The following is a 24995-nucleotide window of genomic DNA, read 5'->3' as shown; positions in this document are numbered from 1 at the left end:
ATGAGTGCAAAAAGAAAAAGCTACTCTGTGGAGTACAAGAAAGGAATCATGGAAGACTCTTGGGGCCAAAATCTTACTGCTTTCTGCAAAGAGAAGATGTTGAGTATCTGATTGGTCCAAAAATGGCAAGCAGAGTATGGTAACCTCATTGAACAAGTGGACAAGGGAAATGCTAAAAAGCGCAAGTGTGGATCAGGTTGGCAACCATTATTTTCCGAGCTGGAAGACCTGATCTGTGAATGGGTTGTTGACAGGAGAGCAAAGGCTTTGGTTGTGAATAGGGCTCAGATTCAAGAATTTGCCCTTGCAATGGCACCACAGTTTGACATAGCCCCCTAAGACTTCAAAGCATCACAACACTGGCTGGATAATTTCCTTCAGCAAAGTGAAATGTCTTTAAGAAGATCTACCAGTACAACATTGTTTAGGTTGGAAGATACTCAAGTTAATAAGCAAGCACTTGCATTCAAGTCCTTTATTGATGATGCTGACTTCTCTAAATACAATCTTTCCAACATGATTGCTATAGATGAAACTGCAGTGTTTATGGGCCAATCATCTCAAACAACAATTGACCAGTGGGTGCCTCCTTAGTGTACATTCCCTCCACTGCTTATGAAAGTGCACGTTTCCTGTATTTTGGCAATTCGTCTGGATGGCACAAAAATCCCACCTTTAATCATTTATAAGGGCAAGAAGGGAAAGATTGAACGTGTTTTGGGCATTTTTAATCTTGAAACTGAAAAGGCCTGGGCCACACAAGCAGTTATAAGGAAGTGGGTCAATTTAATGCTGCCGCTTGTTATGCCAGGGAGCCAAAGAGATCTGCTAGTCTGGGATGCAGCCAGCACTCACCGCGCTAAAGACATGAAGACATTTCTTCACGAAAGAAAAATAGATCAGATAATGATTTCTGCAGGAATGACGGCCTATCTCCAGACTCTTGATATTGCAATAAACAAGCCATTCAAAGACAATTTGTGCATGGAAATTAATGACTACATTGAAAATAGAATGGAGAGAAATCAGCGTGGAAACTTTGTGAAATCTAAACTGCAAGAAGCTGTGACTTGGGTGAAGAATTCATGGGAGAAAAATCATTGACAGTTGCATTGCAAATGCACTGCGAGCATTTGATAAGAAGTACTCATTTAAAGACAGTGCTATTGCTAAACGTTAGAGATTTGGTCCACTGATTTTGAAAGAAATGGAGTCACAAGAAATTCACCAGGAAATTCAGGAATTGGATTGTTATGATGATGCTCCAGAAGATGATGACATGATTGTCATTGAATAAATGAGTAAATTCTTGATACTGTAGGATTCACAGTTTGGTTTGTGTTGACAACTACTGTACTACTGTACCATACACAGGTAATAAATTTCCTTTATTTTCATTTAACAATAAATGTGTACCTTATTCTTCTTCATGGAAAAATAAGACATCCCCTGAAAATAAGACCTAGCGTATCTTTGGGAGCAAAAATTAATATAAGACACTGTCTTATTTTCGGGGAAACGGTATTTAGATTCAAAGTGTTTGATTTTTTTGGGATTGTTTCTAATTTTATGCCATTGTGATCTGGTAAGATGATTGATATGATTTTATCTCCTTTAATTTGAAGAGATACTGCCTGTGTCCCATTATGTGGTTTATCTTTGAAAATGTCCCGTGTGCACTTGAGAAGAATGTATATTCTGTGACTTTGGGATGAAATGTTCTGAAGATGTCAATTAATTCCATCTGATCTAGTGAATCATTTAGGATTTAGAAAAAAAATTTTTTTGCTGATTTTTTGTTTAGAAGATTTAACCAGTGGTGTCAGTGGATATCTTGATTCCTTGATTCTGGAAGATATCAAGGGAGAGATCAACAGTAATACAGTCATAGTGGACTTTAATTGTCCCCCACTATGACTGTATTACTGTTGATCTCTCCCTTGATATCTTCCAGAAGTTTTCTTGCGTATTTGGGTGCTCCTGTATTGGGTGCATATATGTTTACCAGAGTTATATCTTCTTGTTGAATTTCTCCCTTTAGTATTATGAAGTGGCCTTCCTTATCTTTTTCTGGCCTTCACATTGAGGTCTGTTTTGTCTGATATAAGCATTGCTACCCCAGCTTTTTTTTTTTTTTTCTTCCATTTTATATTTTTTGAATTAATGTTCTACATTATATTTTTATTTTTATTATTTTTATTATTATTTTACTCTATCTCATTTGTACCTTTATGCCAACCATTTCTTCCTCTGAAATATTCTGTTTCTCTTCTGTTCCTGCTTTAGTTTTCCTCTCTTGTTTCTTTTTACTCCTTGTCAAAAATTGATCTTCTTTATCTGCTTTACTAATACATTATTATAGTAATCTCTGATGGCTTACTCATATACCTAATGTCCATGCACCCTTTTCTTTCTTTGCTAGCCAGTTTTTTTTTAGTTGTTGTTTGTTTGATTGTTTGTTAGTTTGATGCTTTTGTTTTTTATTTTATGCTTTTGTTTATCCTGTCCCCACTTGTTCTCTTCTTCTAATTAAGTTTCATTCACCAAAATCAGGACTGTCTGCTCTCTATTCTCCTTTTCTAAAAATAGATGAATATATAGATAAAGAAAGAGAATTATATATATATATATATATATATATATATATATATAAACTTTTAATGTTTTAAATATATTTTTAATTATTATTTTAAAATTATTATTATTTTATTTAGTTTTTTGATATTTTTTAATTTTTCTTCTTATACACTCATTCTCTTTCTACCTTCTCTATGCTGAATCGTGGCCATTCCCCCATTCATTCAATTCCTTTACCTTACCTTCTGGAAATAAGCTCTGCCTCTTCAGATTCAGCTCCCCTCCTTTTTTTGCTTTGAACATGCTCATTGAATTCAAAGGCTGTGAAGTTTTGGTTTTGAGAGTTTCCTTATTGGGATATATACTGTGGAGAAGGTCTTGTTAATATTATTGTAATTACACACTTACATTTCTTGTTTGCTGAGCTCTGATACTTGTTCAGAGGGAGCTTTAAATTTATCTCTACTGTAAGGATGTTACTAGCACTTATTACCCTAGTGAGTCAAAAAATCCAGAATGTTCTCCGCTATCAAAATTGATACTAAATCAATGGGCAATTCCTTTGTTACTGTCACTACTGTGTATTCTGTGTCAGTACCAGACAATGATAACAACTGTTTAGATAGCTGTTGCTAATGTCTCTGCCACTCTGAAAGCGCTAAATAATGGTTCCACTGTATTTGCAAATATGTTGAGAGGAAATGTGTTGGTTTTTCCATTTCACCCTTTATATATTTTCTGCCATACTGCACATTCATGTTTCTGATAGTAAGTTTATTAGTTTTCTGGGGCTATTGTAACAAGTTACCAAAATCTTGGTATCTTAAAACAAGAGAAATTTACTGTCTTACAGTTGTGGAGGCCGTAAATCTAAAACCAAAGTGTTGGCAGGGTTACACTCCCTTTGATTGAGTCATCACTCCCTCTTTTCCCTTTTTCTCTCCTCTCCTTCCCTCCCTCCTTCTCTCCTTTCTCCCTTCTTCCTAAGCTGTGGCCAGTGATGAAAGCTGTGTTCACATGGTAGAGCTATTCTATTGGATCAGCCTGAATCACTACATGGAGGACAGCTATTCTGGAGAGTTGCCCATACTTTCAGCAGGTTTTGCATAAGTGAAAAATAAACTTATTGATTTGATAATCCACCAAAATTGGGGTATTATTTGTTACTATAGCATACGTTATGCTATCCTGATTTTAAAAAACACACATTCCTTTAAGTATTCCCCACATTAAAAAAAAAATATCAAGGAAAGATAGTTGCTAGTTTTACAGATTGAAAATATATTTCAAATATAATTATGAATTTCAAACTTCTTTCTCTTTTTACAATTATAAAAATTATATGTGGGAATGCAGACTGGTGTATCCATTATGGAAAACAGTATGGAGTTTCCTTGAAAAATTAAATATGGAATTGCCATTTGACCCAGTGATCCCACTTCTAAAGAATGTACACCAAGAAACCCAAAATTCCAATCAGAAATAATGTATGCACCTCTTTGTTCAGAGCAGCACATCCTACAATAGCTAAGATCTGGAAACAGCCCAAGTGCCCATCAGTAGATGAGTGGATAAAAAAAGCTATGGTGCATTTATTCCATGGAATACTATTCAGCTGTAAAAAAGAAGGATCTCTTTCCCTTTGAGACAGCATAGAGGGACCTGGAGAGTTTCATGCTAAGTGAAATAAGTCAGAGAAAGACAGGTATCACATGATCTCATGCATATGTGGAATCTAATGAACAAAATAAACTGATGAACAAAATAGATCCAGAGACATAGATGCATAGAACAGACTGCAGAATCTCACAGGAAAGATGGGGGAGGGTGGGTAGGAAGGGATCAACCAAAGAACTATTATGCATGCTTATTTGCATAATCTCTGGACACAGACAATAGAGTGGTGAAGGTCTGGGGTGAGGGGTTGGGGATAAGGTGAAGAAGAGGGTCAATGGGGGAGGGGGAGGAGACACATATATAATACTTTCAGCAATAAAGATTAAAAAAGTCATATAGATTCATCTTCTAAAACTTAGAAGAATATAGAGTAGCAACTCTCCACTTAATTGTAAGTAAATACTGTGTACTTACAGTATTTTGTGTTTTGGCTTAAATAAGTCCCCCTACCGCCAATTATTCTTTTATAAATTATTTTTAATGTATTTTTTTAAGTGTCATAAAATGTTTTTATAAAGCATATTTTTAATGGCTCCACCATATCCTATCATAGAATGTATAAAATATTTTCCAATAATTATTCATTTGATTTGTTCTAATTTTTTACAGTATAAACTTTATAGCCGTGGTCGGCAAACTGCAGCTCATGAGCCACATGCGGCTCTTTGGCCCCTTGAGTGTGGCTCTTCCACAAAACACCACAGCCTGCACTAGTTTATTTTGAAGAAGTAGTGTTAGAAGAATTTTAAGTTTAAAAAATTTGGCTCTCAAAAGAAATTTCAATCATTGTACTGTTGATATTTGGCTCTGTTGACTAACGAGTTTGCCTACCACTGCCTTAGAGAATATCCTTATAGAAAAATCATGTGAAATTACTTCCTTAAACCCAAAACCTACAGAGAAAGTTGATGGTTTAAAAGGATCCTCATCCCTGGCCTCCTTTTCCCCTTTTAATCTTTTTGCTACTATATCAAATTAACTTACAGAAAAGTGTCTATAATTGCAATCAAACCAACAGTGTATAAGAAAGCCTTTTCATTATATGCTTAGCAACAACGGATACTTTCATATATGTATGTATGTATGTATGTATGTATGTACTAATATGCCTATATATGTGTCTATATACTTGCCAGTTTAAGTAAGCATTGTTATTGTGTTTTGACTTTTATTTCTTTGGTTGAGATTTTATCCTCCCATATGTTGTATTGATCATTTATATTGATTCCCTGTGAGGTTTGTATATTTTGTCCATTTTTCAGTTACTTAAATTTTAGTGAATTTCTATAACTGTCTATTAAATACATGTACTTAAAAAAAATCATGTATGTGCACCTATTTTTACCCATTTTGTTACTTAAATTTCTGGGGGCTTGTGGATGTTACAGTTTTATTTTTGTGTGGTCAAATCTGTCAACCTTTTTATTTTTTTTCTTTGTTAGTATGCTTAGATAGGGCTTTTTTTTTTTTTTACTATAAGATCAGATTGAATTTCTTCTAGCATGGCTGTGTTTTCTTCCCCCCCCCCCCCACACACACACACATTGAATTCTAAACCACATAGGATATGTTATTGTGTAAATAATAATCTAACTTACTTTTTCTGTTAATTTGTTAGTTTCAGTTAACTTTTTGCAACCCTGCTTTTCTCTTTGACTTGAAATGTCACCTTTGGCATATGCTGAATTTTCCCATATGCTAGGATTTCTTTTGGTCCCTCTGATTTTAAAATTGTTCTTGCCCTGGCTGGGTGGCTTACTGTAGTTGGCTGGAATATCTTCCCATACACCAAAAGGTTGCAGGTTTGACTTCTGGTTAGGGCAAATATCTAGGTTTCAGGTTCCATGTGTACAGGAGGCAAACGTTTGATCTTTCTCTCTCTCTCCCTCCCTCCCTCTCTCCTCCTCTCCCTCTCCCCTTCCTCCCTCCCTCCCTCCCTCCCTCTCTTCCTCCCTCCCTCCCTCCCTCCCCCCTCCCCAATCAATAAACATATCCTTGAGTGAGGATTAAAAAAAAATTGTTCTCGAACTAGCTTCAAATGGTTTTTCTTAAGGTAACTTACATACTTACTGATGAATGTATTTTCATTACACTTCTTTCACAAAAATGTTTTGCTTGTTTTCAACTGGACTTTCTTCCAGATAGGTTTTAGACTTATTTTGTTCAGCTTACAATTAAATGTTGGTATTTACTATGGAATTTCTTTTTTTTTTTTTTTTAATATATTTTATTGATTTTACACAGAGAGGAATTGAGAGAGACAGAGTGTTAGAAACGTCGATGAGAGAGAAACATCGACCAGCTGCCTCTTGCACATCCCCCACTGGGAATGTTCCCGCAACCAAGGTACATGCCCTTGACCGGAATCGAACCTGGGACCCTTCAGTCTGCAGGCCGACGCTCTATCCACTGAGCTTTGGAATTTCTTTATTCTTATAAGGAAACTTGGGAGGAATTGGCCTGATTTTAATAGTGTTTCCATTCAGGGATAGATTCCCATTTTTTTTTCTTTCAAATTTTCATTTTATGTTTTCAGTACAATTTTAAGTGTATTTATTTTTTGTTTTAAAGTGAGGCAAGAAGCCTTTGGAGCTGACAAATAAGGCTTTGAGCCCTGGGGGAATGCCACAATATAGAATAGCTTATATATGTGAGAAACTAGTAACATACTCTATTCAGATTATAAAATGTAGATTGATAAAACTTGGAAGTGCTTTTATAAAAGATGTACTGTTTGTTGAAGTGGTCAATCTGTATTTATTTACAGAAAATTTATAACAACAATCTTTTTTAAAAAATGACACCTTAGGGATGATGAGGGAGATGGCTAAACAGTGTTTAATCTAGATCTCTGTGATATGGATGCAGATACCTGACTCTAAAAGGGAGATAGCAAGGCACCAAGGTTTGATTGTATGTGCGTGCCAGAATCTAATGACCAAACTACTGTTACTTCTGTAACCTCACAATTTCTTTCAGGCTATTAATAATGCTTTTTTAAAATTTGGAATAATATTTTTCTTATTCTACTCACTTGCAAAAGCAGTTTGGCTCATGAAATTTAAACAACTGAAACGCTGGCCCTTGGTTTGTCAATAATTGGCAGCTCAGTTAAAGGATGAAGTATAGCTGCCAAGATTTAGAAGAAACAAGTGGAATAGGAAAAAGAAGGGTGAGTGGGTAGATTCTTGGTTTCCTGATGTTTCCACTCAGTAGTACAAAATGCTCTGAAAGAGGAATGGACTTCTGGGAAGGCGTTTTGCCTTTGACTGCCTTTAATGCTGAGCCGCAGTCTCAGTTTCCTACTTACCCTGGCATACATGCCTGTTTTCTATTGTGGAATGTGTTGAGGAAAGCAGCAGATGGGTGTCAGCACTTTGAGGTTAGGCTCTAATAAGAGGCCGCTTAGTGAATCAAGTTATGGTTTATAACACACAATGTTAGTTTTTCACAGTTGCTAACACTGTGAAAGCCAAATTGTGCAGATAGTTTGAACTTATTGTGCAGACTTATTGAATAGATAGTTTAAGAATAGTGTCTTTTTCATGTATTCTGTCCCACCAAACTACAGAATTTTCTGACTAGCCTGGTTCCATTTTTCACCTTCATGTTAGAATATAGCTTCTTGCAGTAGTATACCTCCCTGTCCCACTTTTCTCCACCACATCTTTCATAAAAGTTGTTGCACCCAATTACATTATGTTGGCACATTATAGGAATTCCAGATGTTCTATGTCTTTGCCAGTACTTGATATTGTCAGTCTTTTTATTTTTATTAATTCTCTTGGGCATATAGAGGTATTTCATTGTGGTTTTAATTTATACTTACTAGAATCCTAATGGCCATTTGATTATGCTCTTTTCTAAGTACCCACTCAAATCTCTTGCTTAGTTTTCTATTGGATTATATGTCTCTTCGCTGTTAATTTGCAAGGGTTCTATGTAGTTCTGTTTAGGAGTTCTTTGTTTGCTCTATGTGTTGTGAAGATCTTCTTCCATTCAAAAAAGCTTGCCTTTTTGCTTTTAAGTGTGGTTCGTAATGAGCAGAAATGACTAATTTTAATATAGTTATGCTTATTAATCTTTTCCTTAATTGAATTTGCTTTTTGAGTCCTCTTTTTTTAAAAGAAACCTCTGTCTATCCTAAGCTAATGAAGATGTTCATACAGATTTTTTAAAAAAGCTTTGCTTTTTGCATTTAGATTATAATTCATCTGGAGTTGATTTTTGTGTGTGGTATGAGATAGGCTCACATTTTTTTTCCCCTCATGGATATCCATTTGATTTACTATTACTTATTGAATGACTTTGTCATAAGTCAAGTATTTCTATATGTGTGGATCTGTTTATGAGTTCTTTATTCTGTTCTATTGCTCTACTTGTTTATTCTTGCTTCAATACTACCTTTTTTTAATGTAATGCACAGGTAAATTTTAAAGTCTTGATAATCTGGTGGAGTAAATCCTTAAACTTTTTCCTTTCAAGATTATCTTGTTTATGCTTGGATCTTTGCATGTTCATATGATAATCAGATTATAAATTCCCACAAACAAATCTGCCAGGATTATAGTTTAAATTATATTGAATTTGAAAATGAATCTGGAGAGAACATCTTTATAACAAAAAGTCTTCATATCCAGATTATCACGCCATTTATTGAACTAGTCTTTAATGCCTAGAAAATATTAATTTAATCTTTAGTTAAAGAAGTCAGATTAAGGATTACTTGGGGTAGGTGGGAAATGATAGGGAAGGCACTACAGGGAAGTGTAGAGATGAGTACATGCATCGGTTAAAACTTAAAAAGTTCTACACTTAAAATGGGATCAATTTATCATCAATAAAAGTCAATATTTAAAAAGAGAACCACTCAAACACACTAAAATGGCTGAAATTAAAAAGACTAACAACATCAAATGATGGTGAAGATTTAGGAGGACTGGAACTCTCATACATTGCTGATATGAATGTAAAATGGTATAACTACTTTGGGAACAGTTTGACAGTTTTAAATAAAGTTAAACACACACTTAACATACAATCCCACAGTTCCACTCTCAAGATTTTGCTCAATAGAAATAAAAACATATGTCTACCAAACACTAGTACTGCTTTCCATTTATCCTTTAGTTTTAGTTGAGATATTTAGTTGTTTCATCCAGGAAGCTTCTTTGAGATTTTCTCAATCCTTGATTGTGTGGCTTTCTGGCCTCGTAAATAATCATTGAGTGTCTTTTATCTGCTGCAAATGTGTTAGGCAATGGGATTAAGAGGTGAACAAAGTTGATATCATTTCTTATATCATGGAACTTAAAGTCTAGTGAGAAAGGCAGACATAAAACAAATAATCACCAAATAAGTAATTAGCAATTATAAGAAGGAATAGTACCGAGTTTTATGTGAGAGTAAACCTGCTTAGATGAGGGTTGATCAAAGAAAAAAAATTAAAAAGTATATTTAACAAGAGCTCTTATGATTATTAAGATGTAGGCAGACAAAGATTGGGGAAACCACATTGCAGAAGATAAAGTATTTTCAAAGGCTCTAAGTGAGAAATAGAAGAACTTGATGTCTCTGAGGAATGAAATTTTGGTTGTAGTATTAGCTTATTTTACAGATGAGGAGCCTGAGGCTCTGTGGCTCAGTGAATATAGAATATACAAAGGTCACCAAATTAATAAATGGGTGAGTCTAGATTCAAACTTGGAGTTTTATAAATCCTTAGTGTTCTTTCCATTATACTTTGGCATTCCCTAGGGAAAATTTGTACAAAATCTTTCCAAACTATGGTACTTTGTTTCTTTTCCAATACCATAGAACATTCTCTTACCATTTTTTATTTTTTAGCAAAACAGGTATTGTATGTGGAACTATTGCTCTCAACAGAAAAGGGATAATTGACCTGGCACTAGGCAGAGATGCTTCCATTCAATTTGAGGCTTTGAAAACTGATTTTAGCATTCGACTCAAAGGAGTAATTGAGCCTCCAGAGTTGTCAGGGCTACGGCATCTGCTGTACATATTAATCTGTGGATGTCTTTATTTGTTTGTGTGTGTGTTTGTGGTGTTTTTTTTTTTTTTTTTTTTTTTTTTGCCAGTAGGGCATTATAGCTTTCAAACTTCATAGCAAGCATCTTATACTCTACTTTATTTCCATTCAACAGTATAACATTGTAAACTTGACCCACCTCTATCAAATATATTTTACAAAATACATAAACTCCTTTTGGTGGTTGATTTCCAGATAGCTGATAAAACATTGAAGTGTTAGCTTCTTTTCTTTTCCATTTTGATGTGTACATAGATGGGGAAAGGGAGGGAAAAAGTTGTTATGATGCAAAGATAATGTTGGATAGGTCATTATTTTCCTCCAGACCATCTTCTCTATCACCCTGCAGTGAACTGCCCACAATCTAGGATGTAACAGCCTGCTTGTTTAGAACTTCCATGTCATGTCACTTTTGTGCAGTGTTGTAAGTAATTGGTGACTTGTTAGCTTAGAGACCAATTTTAGGAATCCTATCTAATAAAGCAGGAATATGCTAATTGACCGCCACACCCTCACAAAGATGGCGGCACCCAGAGCCAATATGGAGGGAATATTCTAATTGACTGACACACCCTCAAAGATGGCGGTGCCTAGTCCCCTCAGCCCTGCTAGGGTGGCAGGCGCATGGCACGGCTGGGCCTGCCTCCAGGTGGGTCTGGCTGCTCCGCACACCTTCCTCCGGAGTCCTCCAGTTCCCTTAGCCCCCAGCTGCTCAGGGCCAGCCCGAGGCACAGGCAAGCCTCAGATGGCAGCTGCCCAGGGCTGCCCGAGGCTCAGGTAACCAGGGCTGGCTGAGGCTAGCACTGCTGGCAGAGGTGTGATGGGGGCATTGCCTTCCCCTGATCACTGGTCGTCTCCTGCCCCGAGGGTTCCCAGACTTTGAGAGCGGGCAGGCCGGGCTGAAAGACCCCCACCAGTGCATGAATTTTCATGCACGGGGCCTCTAGTGTTTTATATAAGGAAACTTCCCCATTGGTGCTTCTGCCTCCTTTTGTGATCTGATAAAATTACGGTGTTGTGTTTATCAAAAAACTTTTGTCTCTATGCTTTTCCCTTTTAAATGTTCTTTAAACATTTTTTTTTATATATATGGATTTCAGAGAGGAAAGGAGTGGGAGGGAGAGATAGAAACATTAATGATGAGTGAAAATCATTGATTGGCTGCCTCATACATGCCCCCCACTGGGGATTGAGCCCACACCCAGACATGTGTCCTGACAGGGACATGTGACCTCCTGGTTCATGGGTTGACATTCAAACCTTGAGCCACACAAGTTGGGCCCTTTTAAATGTTCTTTAAAAAAAAAAATGATTATAACATGAAAGAATGAATTAATTCCTGAGCTAATTTTAAAATTCTTATTGGAGCTTTTCATTTGTGATTTTATATCTTGTTCTTTTCACCCTGAGGAAGAAAATAGTATTTAAAAAATTACATAAAGGTACTGAGTTACCTTTTTTTCACACCCTTAAGCATTGGTTTTGTTGGTGTATTACTTGAATGTGTGGAATTAAGCTTTTTTTTTTAACTCAAAATTTGGGGGTATTATTATACCAAACATATGCTTTAAAATTTGTCTAAAATAAGGTTTTATTATAGAGAAATAGAGAAACAAATTCATAGATAATATTTTGTATCATTAAGGAAACATTTAGTATTTTGTTTAGACTTTTCAAAATATATTTATTTCTCTTACAATGTTCACCACCCCACTGCGATCTACCTGTGAACAATTTTTTGTTTCCTTAAATGGTTGTCTCTGTTTTCTGTTTGCAGGCAGCTATCAATGGTGTAATACCCCAGGAAAATGGCATTCTACAAAGGTATGTTATAGTGTTTAAAGGTAAGATGGGAATTTAGCAAAGCAAAAAAGAGTCATTTGTTAATTTTTTGGTCTCACTTTTTGGTAGAGCATTTGATCTTTGGTGTATAAGTTCATTTTAATATAGTTTCTATTCTTTCAAATATTTTTTTGTTAGTTATATTTGCTAAAGTCTCAACTTTCAACCATATAATGTTATGTGATATTTTTAAAGGAGGTTTTATTTTATTTTTAAGAAAGCTTTTCAAGATCATTGTCTAATTATTAGATGAAGGAACCAAATCCTTTAAACCATTGGTAGTGAGAAAACAATACATGGTTCAATAGAGTCAGAGCATGGTTTTCATCTACCTCTACAGGCTTTATCTCCAACTTCACTACATTCTTTTCTTTCCTTTCTTTTGGTTTCTAAAATAAGTACATAATAACTTGCCATAATTTCAGTAAGTCCTAAAAGTGAACTTCGCAGAGAACTGAATTTCTTTACCTGAAGAATCCAGTATTGACACGTGGAATGGTCTTCGTGGTTTTGTGTCAGTGCCAGAAGGTAAAATTGGAAGATGTCAAGAGATCTATAATTGCTACAAAATAACTTCTTAAGTAAAAATACACTCATAACTTTTCTTAAAATTGGAGACTCTCTAGTTTTGGATTAAAAGAGTGCTCTATAAAGTCATAGGAGGTAAAACCATTCTCCCTTCCAAATGTAGTTTAATTGCTTGACATCCCCTCCTCCCTTTTCTCAATTCAGACTTTGGCTTGAATTTTGGTGGCTGGGATTTCTAAGGCACTGAAGCGTGATCTTCGAAGTGCAGATGAGGCAAACAGAAACAGCAGCCTAGAAAAGAGGCTGTTTGGAGAGGAAGAAAAGTGCTGTTGCAAAAACATAAAAAAATTCACAAGGAGCAGCAAAATGTACTGTACTTTAGGAAACTGTATATTTAGAAAGGAAGCAAAATTCTGTTTAATACCTGTGTTACCTTTTGATTAATGGTTTTTAGGTAAAAGTAAGGATAAATGGACCTATCCTTTACCCGTTTTTAAAAACTGTCAAGAGTTTCATCTAGAGTAAACATAGCTCATTTCTAAAGCCTGTGCTTAATTTTTTGTTTGATCTTTTTTTTTTTTTTTTTTTTTTGCTTCAAAAGCATTTTATCCTAACCTTGTCTAGAAAGCAAACCAGATGATTATAGGAGCCTCCTTCATGATCTTTTTTTCTTCTTGGTTTAGAAAGTTTTAGACTGCAAAATATGCTCCAGTTTTATTCTTGAATAAATATTATTTTGTTTTTTGTGCCAAAATTTTTGCCTGCTAAGCCCTTGTGGATTCAGCTGTTGGGTTCTGAGTTCATACTGGATATATCTTACATTTAATGGTATTTGCTATGGATGAACGAACTACAGAAATTCCCTTATCCCTGGAAACATCACATCTTCTTTGTTGCTGGTGATACTTTTTGCTTAACATATTTTGTAACTAGAGATTTATAAGTGAATTGATTACTATATAATTGGTTACTATGATATTTGGGGTATAACTTTTATTAGAATGGGTGGATTGTTTTTGTTTGCTTGTAAAATGAAAGGAATTAATTACAGAAGAAAGTCAGTTGTGTCTAGTTACAGTTTTCAACTATTTTCCTTCCTACTAACTTTTCTTCTTCAGCTTTGAAACCACTGTGGATTCAATATAACTGAAAATTATTCTGTATGGGAAATGAAAGAGGCTCTTTGCACTTACTCATAGGTTTAATACCGAAAATGGAAGACACAGTGCTAGGAATGGTATATGTTGGCAGTTAAAAGGATATTTGTATCGTATGTTTGATATTTATAGTAAAGTTGAATGTAGTCTGTGAATACAAGTGATTCTTAATTTGTCAGTTTATACATTAACAGAGAGTTACTAAAAATAGTTTAAACAAACAAACAAAAGAAAGAATTATGTTTGGAGGGAGAAGAGCCCAATCCCTCTGCTTTTTTTTATAAATTTTTTTTGAAATCAGATATTTGTGTGAATTTAAAAGTGGGAATATGGTTTTTAATGTATTCATAAAGTTTACGGGGAAAGGAACAACTTTAAAAAATATATATATTTTTATTGATTTCAGAGAGGAAGGGAGAAGGAGAGAAAGATAAAAAACATCAATGATGAGAGAAAATCATTGATCGGCTGCCTCCTGTACACCTCACACTAGGGATTGAGCCCATAACCCTGGTATGTGCCCTGGCTGGGAATCGAATAGTGACCTCCTGGTTCATAGGTCGATGCTCTACCACTAAGCCAACCCATCTGGGCAACAACATTAAAAAAAACCCTTTTTTTAAATGTTTAACTTATTGTGCTAGATAATTGACATATTTTTTTCTTATTTAATACCCATTACAAACGTTAAGAGATAAATGTATTCATGTAGCATAGATGAGGAAACTAAAGGTTAGAGGGTGTACATAGACTCATTCAAGGTCACAAGTGTAGTAGGTAGTGAAGTCTGGATTGTTATCTTTTAAAAGCCATAATTTTTCTTTTATATCACACTGTCCTCGTTAAGGTCAGTAAGTCAGTCATGTCACAACTTCTGTGTTGATTTTTTTTACATTGGGTAAAAAAGTTGAAATTTAATACATGTATATAACACCTTTCTCCCACAGCTTTGTTTTTACAGTTATTATTTTAGTTGTAAGCAAGTAAAGGCAGATTATTATCCCTCATTTTACAGGTAGAAAGAATAAGTCATGAAGTGACCTTGTCCAGATGATACAGCCTGATGTTGATGGAGTCAGGAATATAAGCAAGTCTTTTGCCTCACCCTCTAAAGGCTTATTTCACTAGACAATATGTTGCTAATAAAACATATTTATAAAGTGTATAACTTATGCAGTCACAAATGTAAATCATTCATTTAGTCATAAACACCTAGTGAGTACATATATAGCTATTACATTTTGGTATAATATTTTACATACTTAGCATATTGTCCAAAGTCTCTTTAAAAATTATTTTTAGAGATAGTTATTGTTAGAAAGAAGTGCTAATGAAATACAAGTAATTTCTGAAAGAGAGCCTATTATATGTTTTCTAAAATTTTATGAGTTAATAGTTTAATTTTACTCATTAAATGGATGGTACTTATCAGTTCATATTTATTTTATTACCCAGACAGGTGTACTGTATATTTTTTTGTCCATTGTTTAATTCATGGAGAAAACCTAGAGAAGACAGGACTTGTTTTCAAACCTTGACCATTATGCTTTCAGAATATATAAATGCCAATGTTTTCTGATTTAGAAAACATCCATTTTGGCTGATTAGTTTCTATTTATTGTCTTCTCTGATGCCCATTTAAAATATTAGATTTTTTTCTGAAGACAAGTTTATCTTTTAAATATGTATTTTTTTGTACCTAGAGATTTTACCGTGAGATGTGCTTTTAAGAATTGAAATAAACAAGTGCAGAGTTCCTGTTTACTTTGCTGCTGTTCACTGCCTTCCAAGGACCTGTGTGGGTTGTAGAGGAAAGTTAAGTAAGGATAAAAATACTCCTTTAGTTGAAGTTTAGATCTAAAATAGATTTCTCTATAGATTTTCCTTTACTAATCAGTGTCCTTTTAAAAATTATTTAAAAAATTTTTAAATTTATTTTAAGTTACAGTTTACATTTTAAATTCTTGATTAATTAGAAAGGAATATTGAGAAGGTCAAATTAAAGGATGGTAGTCTTCAGCTTATAATGAAAAATGCTTTTTTGGGGTCAACAATTTTGGTTGCCCTTGCACTATTTGGATGTCTTCGAACATTAGTGAAAACTGATGGGTTCATTCATGAACTAATAGTCTCTCTCTTTTCCTTTCAGCTTTTTTGATTGCTAGTGAAAAACTCTAGTTAAATTCACTATCTTTTCTAGGTTCTGAAATGGAGTAATTATAGCTAGTAAGCAAATTTCTCAACTGATAACTTAAAAAAAAACCTTTTTGTGGCTGACAACCACACCCAATGGCCTTCTCTGATTAGGAATGTTAAGTTATTTCCTTAAGTTAGGGTTTGGTAAAGAAAAAAAAAAAAAAAGCATACTAGGAATTTCAGAGGGAATTTCATATAGGAAACCAGTTACACGGATATGGAGCAGGTTGAAAGAACAAAAAGGGGATACCAATACAATCCAGATATAATGACTGCAGGAAACACCGGGACCACCAGGGCTAGTTGGAGGTGTGTGCTGCTGGTCACCAAGGATGGGAGCCTAGGGCTAGAGTAGACTTGCAGTTGCAGCATTCTGTGAGAAAGGTGATAGAGTCAGGACTGTGTGGAGTCCAAGGCACCCACTCCAGGAGGCCTCCTCCAGGGCAGGTCTGCCTGGGAGAGACCCCTGATAACTACTGAAGGTCACAAAGTCCCTCCTAGTACTGGTGGGAAAAAGAAAACAGGTTGGGAGAAGTTCAGGTTAATAGAACTTGGAATTTCAGAGGAAGGGCCCTAGGAATTTGGCCCCAGAATGAGAAAGAATTCCTCCTTAGCTGATGCTTGTACATCTGACAGGATGCAAAAGCCTCTTTTTTTTTTTTTTTTTTTTTTTTTTTTTTTTTTTTTAAGTATTGCATGAAGTTAGAAGCTAACACCAGTGGCTGATGCTGGAACAAAACCAGATGCCATTATTATGGTGCTGTCACTTCTAGTGTGATGCAAACTGTAAGAAGAGAAGTGTGTGTGTGTGTGTGTGTGTGTGTGCGCGCGCGCGCGCGCTCACGCACGCACACACACATGCTGCTATAGCCCTTCTGTTACTGATCATAAGGCTATGGTAGATATTTACCAGTTTCTTCTACTATTTATTCTATATTTCCTCTGCTAGCACCTCAAATACTCAAGATTCTTTACCTGGTGGGACATCTCAAACATTCATTCTTGAAGAATTAGAATCCTCAGTGGCCCTGTTTTTTGAAAAAAGGTTATAGTTTTCCATTAACACTTATTATTGGACATGCCACAGAAAATAGTCCATTCTGTAGTAGCAACCTTTTTTTTTTTTTTTTCTTGGTAATTAGGACCAGTCATTCCAGCTAGTACTTTCTTCCTCCTTTGCTAGTTGATTCAGTAGCATGTGAGTACAAAGTGGCCAGGGGACATTCTTAAATTCTAATTCAGTGGGAGAACTGTGAAAACATTACATACCTGGGAACTATGATCTCTGAACTACTTAAGCAAAAGTTTGGTAAGTTATTAGGCATAATAGGAGGAACTACCACCACTTAATTCTCATACCTGTGCTTTCTGGCAGCATGAGAAATATTACTGTGTTGAGTCAATGATGAAAGCATGTACCTCATCTTTTCAGGTGGAACACCAAGCATGGAGGGTGTTGTCTCCCAACCTGTGCCATAACTCTTAAGCAGATCAATCCACTGTTCTATCAAACTAGTTACTTCTGGTATATGCAAGTGATACCAGTGCTACATTTCCTTTGCTGTGAAATGAATTCCTGGGTTAGAATCAGTGTTGTGTTAGAAGCCAGAGAGCAATAAGGCATTTTCTAAGTGCACTAGAGGCCCAGTGCATAAAATTCATGCACGGGGGAGGGAGAAGGTGGTGTGTCTCTCAGCCCAGCCTGCACCCACTCCAATCCGGGACCCCTTAGGGGATATCCGACTGCTGGTTTAGGCCCGATCTGTCTCACAATCCAGGACAGCTGGCTCCTAATCACTTGTCTGCCTGCCAGACTGATTGCCACCCTGATAACTGCCCTGCCAGCCTGAATGATGCCTAACTACTCCCCTGCCAGCCTGGTCACCCCCAACTGCCCTCCCCTGTCAGCCCAATCACACCCAACTGCTCCCTTGCAGACCTGGCTGCCCCCAGTATCCTTCCCTGCAGGTCTGGTTGCCCTCAAATGACCTCCCCTGCTAGCCTGGTCGCCCCCAACTGCCCTTCCCTTCTGGCCTGGTTACCCACAACTGCCCTTTCCTGCCGGCCATCTTGTAGCAGCCATCTTGTGATGACTTGAGGGCTTGAGGGCCACCTCGGCTTTTATTAGTATAGACTAGAAGTTTGGTGCATGAAATTCATGTATAGGGGTGGTTCCCTCAGCCCAACCTGCACCCTCTCCAATCTAGAATCCCTTAGGGGATGTCCGACTGCCGGTTTAGGCCCGATCCTGGGGATCGGGCCTAAACCGGCAGTCGGACATCTTCCTTACATTCCAGGACTGCTGGATCCTATCTGCTCACCTGCCTGCCTGCCTGATTACCCCTAAATGCCCCTACCCCCGCCAGCCTAATCATCCTTAACTGCCTCTGCCTGCTGGCTTATTTACCCCTAATTGCCCCCACCCCCCACCAGCCTGGTTGCCCCTCACTGCCCTCACCCTGCTGGCCTGGTCACCCCTCACTGCTCCCATCTGCCTGCCTGGTTGCCCCATGCAGCCTACTGTTCAGTTGTTTGGTTGTCCCTCATTAACCTCTTTGCTGGCCTGGTCGCCCCACACAGCCTGCTGTGAGGGCGTCATGACTAATTTGCATATTACCCTTTTATTAGTATAGATGATTGGTGCTGCTGGCAGAAGCATTGCTGCGAGGGAAGTCAGTTTCAATATCCATAAAACTCATTTTAAGTGAGAACAGATTGCCTCCTCCGTGCTAGAAATGATCCATTACCAGATTCCTGAGAAATGGTTCCTTATTTGTAGTTTTGTTTTCATTTTAGGCAGTCATTTTCCCTAGCTAGATTCTGACTTAGTGATGGGGAGTTGATGTTATACCTATGCCTAATCTCCTTTTTTGTTAGCATGGCACATGGACATAAATATATGCTGAGCAGACCTGGAATAGTAAGGGGAAAAAGTTGACTGATATAAACAGAACAATGTCATCTCATTCATATTGAGAGCCCCTTTTTCAGGGGATAGCCTATAAACATTCACCTTGGAAACATATATATTAACCTTTTGTGTCCATTCTAAAAGATCCGTTTTCATATTCTTTCCTAGACTTTCCTTTTAGTCTATTCAAGTCTTGATCAGCTAGCCAACTCATTAACTATCAATGTGGATATGTGCCAAGGGATCTTTTTCCTCCTAAATGAAACGGCTATCCTGTGGCACTTGGGCGCGTTTCTTCTACTACTCTCTTTGATTGGTGCTGTAATGCTTTAGCAGCCTGTTTTTTCAACCATTTTCCCCTTCCTCATTCCAAACATTTTTTTCTAAATTAATTTAGTTGTACTATCTAATAAAGAGGGAATATTCTAATTGACCCTCACATGGTTCCAAAGATGGCAGCGCCCACAGCCAATAAGGAGGGAATATGCTAATTGTCTGCCCTGCCCTCAAAGATGGCAGCTGCCCACAGCCAATGAGGGAATATGCTAATTGACTTCCCTGCCCTCAAAGATGGCGGCACCCACAGCTACAATATGGCAGCGCCAAGTCCCCTCCTCCCTGCCGGGGCAGCAGGCACATGGCAAGTCCTGGCCCGCTCACAGGCAAGCCCGGCTGTTCCAAGTGCCTGCCTGTGGAGTTTCTCAGTCTCCTCAGCCCCCCAGCTGCCCAGGGCTGGCCCGAGGTGCAGGAAAGCCTCAGATGGTGCCTGCCTAGCTGCCCAGGGCCACCCGAGGCTCAGGGTGAGGCTTGCACTGCCAGCAGTGGCAGCAGCAGAGGTTTGATGGGGCATCGTCTTCCCCTGATTGCCGGGTTGCCTCCTGCCCCTGAGGGCTCCCAGACTGTGAGAGGGGGCAGGCCGGGCTGAGGGACTCCCCTTCCCCCAGTGCATGAATTTTCATGCACCGGAACTCTAGTTATATGTACATCGGTGAGTAGTGCAATATACAACCAGTCTTTTACCCTGACATGCTTTTGATCATTGGACCACAGAGACTTCACAAGGTGGCAGGTTCTTACATTTTTGTGGTATGTATCTTCTATTCTCTAGCATGCATGTGTCTTGCCAAACATCCAAATAATGTACTTTATAGTTCTGCTCTTCAGGACCAATCTACAGATGATTAAGATCTCTCCAGACTAGATTATTATGATAAAGAGCAGGAGAGTTAGCATAATCTTCAAAAAAGTCAATGAAGATATATGGACTTTCATTCTGCTGAGTGGAGCAAAATGCTTGTCATAATGTTTGCAAGTTTTATGGAGAAAAACAAAGTATATGCAAGATTATTTACTTCCTCTTGTCTCTCCCTATGTAATAACCCTATCTTCATGGATTTCTGGAAGCCTATATGGGATGTCTACCAGTTATTGAGTGAGCCTTCCTTCCTAACTTCCTTCCTTCCTTCCTTCCTTTTTAAAATATTATTATTTTTTAAAATATATTTTATTGATTTTTCACAGAGAGGAAGAGAGAGGGATAGAGAGTTAGAACCATCGATGAGAGAGAATCATCGATCAGCTGCCTCTTGCACACCCCCTACTGGGGATGTGCCCGCAACCAAGGTACATGCCCTTGACCGGAATTGAACCCGGGACCTTTTAGTCCGCAGGCCGACGCTCTATCCACTGAGCCAAGCCGGTCCAGGCTAAAATATATTTTTTTATTGATTTCAGAGAGGAAGGGAGAGCAAGAGAGAGATAGAAACATCAATGATGAGGGAGTCATTGATTGGCTGCCTCCTGCACGCCCCCTGCTGGAGACCGAGCCCACAACCTGGGAATGTGCCCTTGACTGGAATCGAACCTGGGATCCTTGAGTCCACAGGCTGAAGCTCTTTCCACTGAGCCAAGCCGGCTGGGGCAAGAGTATCTCTTTCATTTATACATTCAAGCTCTAAGTGAAAAACTACAGGGTAGGTTGACAGATTGAACACATTGTGGGTGGATTTGGGCCCAAATTTCATTTACCACCATAAACTTCAATTTATATCCCCAGGAATTAGAATCAATGTAGAATTAGCATCTAGTAATTCCCTGAAGATCTAAATTTTTTTTTTTTTTTTTTTTTTTTTAATCAGGACACAGAGACCCTTGTAAATGGCTGTAGATCTCTGAGGGGAAATCTTGGAGGAAAATTTACAATACATACATGTGATTCTGTTGCATTGTCTTCAGGAGCACCAGGGACTTAATGTCTGAACCAACTTGAGTTTGGAAACTGGGAGTGACTATAACTTTCCATTGTGGTTAGGGAAGTTAAGATTTAGAAAGTGAGATCTAGGGTTTCTACTGTATATAGATCAAGTAACATTTTAGTAGACTGATTTTTAATTTTGTTCTTTAGAAATGCCATTTCATTTGATCACTACTAAGGATCTGTGCAGGTTAAATTTCATGATTGCCTCTCTTTGTCCTTACTATCCATTAACTAACATCTTTTTCTTATTAAATTTTGCCATTTGATTTCTGCATTCTGAGATCTTATCGCGCTCACTAGGGAGTCTTTTTCAGTGGTGCTATGTCATTCCAAACCCAGAGAAGATAGCCAGGGTTTTCCAAGAATGCAGATTCCCTTACTAATGTATTTCTTAATATTTTACTTCAATGTCCTCTGGGATCTCATGGACAATATGGTAGGAGGATGTGTCTATAATCAGGTTATTCATGATAAATCTACTTGAGCATTTGCATTTTCTAAGCATCTGGATTTCTTCTACATTTTGTCAGGCAAGTTTGGGCATTTCATCCTTATTCAATGGAGACTCCTTTGGGACTTAAATTTTACCCATTGAATAAGCAAACTATTAAAGGTACTTGAAGCTGCTTAAGCAAACATGTTATTTGGCCCATTCCAGATGCACTTTAAATTAATTTTCATACTTAATCCCTAGATTTTTGTAGATGTAATTTATGAAAAATCTTATAATTATTTTTGGATATAGGTTTTCTTTCAGTTAAGATGTTGTTTTTTTTGCATGCCTATATCTGATTTTGGAGGTAATAGGAATGGTGGGGGTGGGTTTTGAGAGTAGGTATCCATTTCAAGATAAGTGTCGCAGTTAAGGGTATTGACAGTTTTCAGTCAAGAGGTGGTCTAACGTTTTTCAGTCATGGGAGGAGAAGCTATTTCTGCTTACAAAAGAAATTTATAGAGACTCCAGGGATTCAATATTCTAACCATTTGAGTCCACTCAGCTATCCCCATTTCATATCTTAGGGTCCCTCTCTGTCCAAAACAGTGCCTTAATTTACACAAAAGAGACTTAAAAATTGTATATTCAACTTTCATTATAATTATGCAAGCTACAAAATTAAAATTTGGGTCTAATTCTCATCAGGAGCATACCTGTGATTACAGAAATAAGAAACTTTTTTGTTTGTTTTGTTAATCCTTACCTGATGAAATTTTTCCATTGAGTTTTAGACAGGGTGCAAGAGGCAGGGAGAGACACACAGAGAGAAACATCAGTGTGAGAGAGACACATCAATTGGTTGCCTCCCACATGTGCCCCAACCCTGACTGGGGTGGGGCCTGACCCTGCCACCAAAGTATATGCCCTTGACCAGAATCAAACCCGGGACCTTTCCACTGAGCCAAACTTGCTAGGGCAGAAACTTTTTAAAGGGCCACTTCAGAAGCTCTGTAACTTTCTTATCATGACTTGAAAGTTAAAACCTCTAAATAAGCCATTTTCTTCTGTAGCTTCTTCATTAGAGTCAGAAGCAGCCAGTCCACAATCCTTGTTGTCATTATTACCACCATAATGTTTGAGTCAAATCATCATTTGTTCTCATTAGGCACTTGTTTCAAAGGCATGTGATCTTAATCCTATATAATAAGGAAGTAATATGCAAATTGACCATCACTCCAACACACAAGATGGCCACCCCCATGTGGTCAAAGATGGTTGTCCCCATGTGGACACAAGATGGCTACCACAAAATGGCTGGCAGGGGAGGGCAGTTAGGGTAAGGTGATCAGATCGACCTGCTTTTGGCAGGACAGTCCTGATTTCTAACAATTTTTCCCGCGTCCTGCGGCATTTTAACAAAGTCCCGATATTTGGAAAGAATCTTTCCAATCTTTCAAAAAATCGGGACATTTAGGCGGAGGAATGCAGGAAAAATGGTTAGAAATCAGGACTGTCCTGTCAAAAGTGGGTCGATCTGGTTACCTCAAGTTAGGGGTGACTGGGCCAGCAGAGGAGGGCAGGTGGGGGCAACCAGGCCTGCAGGGGAGGGCAGTTGGGGGGGACCAGGCCTGCAGGGATGGCAGTTGGGGGAAACCAGGCCTGCAGGGGAGGGCATTTGGGGTCGACCAGGCCTTCAGGGGAGGACAGTTAGGAGCAACCAGGCCAGCAGAGGAGGGCAGTTGGGGGTGACCAGGCTGGCAGGGGAGCAGTTAGGCGTCAATTGGACTGGCAAGGGAGTGGTTAGGGGGTGATCAGGCTGGCAGGCAGAAGTAGTTAGGGGCAATCAGGCAGGCGAGTGGTTGGGAGCCAGCATTCCTGGATTGTAAGAGGGATGTCCCAGATTGAAGAGGGTGCAGGCTGGGCTGAGGGACAGACACCCCCTCCCCATGCATGAATTTCATGCAATGGGCCTCTAGTTAACTATAAGTGATAATTTAATCAGTTATCGTGCCTGTCATGGTATTCCACTTTCCATTGGCAGGGTGTTCAGCAATGCATTGAAGGTCAAGGACACAATCAAGCCAATTCCTGAATCCTATGTTTCCTGGGACACCTCCATTAGCAAGAAAGAGAAACCACACTAGGGTATTTCAACAGAAGGATTTTTAATGAAGTATTGGTTAAATAGGTATACAAGACTAAAAGAGCAATAAAAGTTAAATTGAAGTATAACCTGAATATAATAAGTGCTTCAGGAAGTTACCATCTTGGAAAGAAGGGATTAACAGAATTTTGAAGCACAGAGGGAATCCTTGGCTCCCAGGATTTGATCTCTGCAGTGCATACTGCCCAGCTACTATTGGTATCTCTGAAGAGATGCCAAGAAGTTGGTTATAAGAGTGCTGAAAAAAAGCTGGAGACGAAGCGGAGGGGTAAACAGATTGAAATACATGCATTAGGAAGAAAGAAGTTGTTCCTCCACTCTTCCTACTTACTAATCTTTACTAGTATTTAGTGTTCCTTATTGGCAGAATCCGTCAGGAAACAATATGCCAAAGGAAATAAAGGGTGGGGCAAAAGTAGGTTTACAGTTATTTGTATGGAAAATAATACAATAGTTAAGAAATAATAGTACAAGAATAAACTGTGTTTTGCATACTCACCACTGTAAACCTACTTTTTCTCCACCCAATATATAATTTTGCAGAATCCTATCTCCAGCATCACCTATAGAAAGGTGAATTTGGAGTTAAGAAACAAGTCATTGACAGCCTACTTACTAACTTTAGCTGTTTTCTTAATTTCTGAGAAGTTGTGACAAAATTTAGAGATATGAAGTATCATAACTGCATAGATTTTAGTTATATATAGGAGCTCATTTTGGATTCCAATAGTGACATTCTTTCTTGCTTTGGAAATTTTCTCTGTTCCCATATCTTCCTTCCAAGTTTACATTCCTTGAATCTAACAACTGGGAGAAAAGATAGATTTTTGTCTGTGGAACAATGATTACTATAGTATCTGAATCTGATGAGGTCCAAGCTAGTCACTTTCAGACTTTTGGACTATGACCTACCATGAGGAGTACTTGGAATCTAAAATATACATGTGTAAATATGTATCAGAATAAAAAGTTTTATGAAACAATATTTGGTGCTAAGTGATACATCCTTGTAATTTCTATTCCATCGTATCGTATCGTATCGTATCGTACCGTACCGTACCGTACCGTACCGTACCGTACCGTACCGTACCCTATCCTATCCTATCCTATCCTACCCTACCCTACCCTACCCTACCCTATCCTATCCTATCCTATCCTATCCTATCCTATCCTATCCTATCCTACCCTACCCTATCCTACC

General features: G+C 37.8%; 1 protein-coding gene across 9 annotated transcripts in view; it reads left to right on the top strand.

The window, feature by feature from the left end:
* FAF1 (Fas associated factor 1) overlaps window positions 1–24995 on the top strand; it is a 294589-nt gene that overhangs the window by 37635 nt on the left and 231959 nt on the right. For 8 of the 9 annotated variants that reach the window (XM_036447942.2, XM_036447943.2, XM_036447941.2 and 5 more), the window contains one exon: window positions 12081–12127. In XM_036447942.2, coding sequence (XP_036303835.1) covers window positions 12081–12127 — 47 coding nt within the window. Of the gene's footprint in view, window positions 1–12080; window positions 12128–12544; window positions 12809–24995 lie in introns of all 9 variants that reach the window. The other variant, XM_045584587.1, reaches the window with a different exon arrangement.

The sequence above is a fragment of the Pipistrellus kuhlii genome, unplaced genomic scaffold, assembly GCF_014108245.1.
Source record: "Pipistrellus kuhlii isolate mPipKuh1 unplaced genomic scaffold, mPipKuh1.p scaffold_m20_p_2, whole genome shotgun sequence".
NCBI lineage: Eukaryota > Metazoa > Chordata > Mammalia > Chiroptera > Vespertilionidae > Pipistrellus > Pipistrellus kuhlii.
The sequence above is the reverse complement of the archived record's forward strand: the minus strand, read 5'-3'. Positions and strand labels throughout refer to the sequence as shown.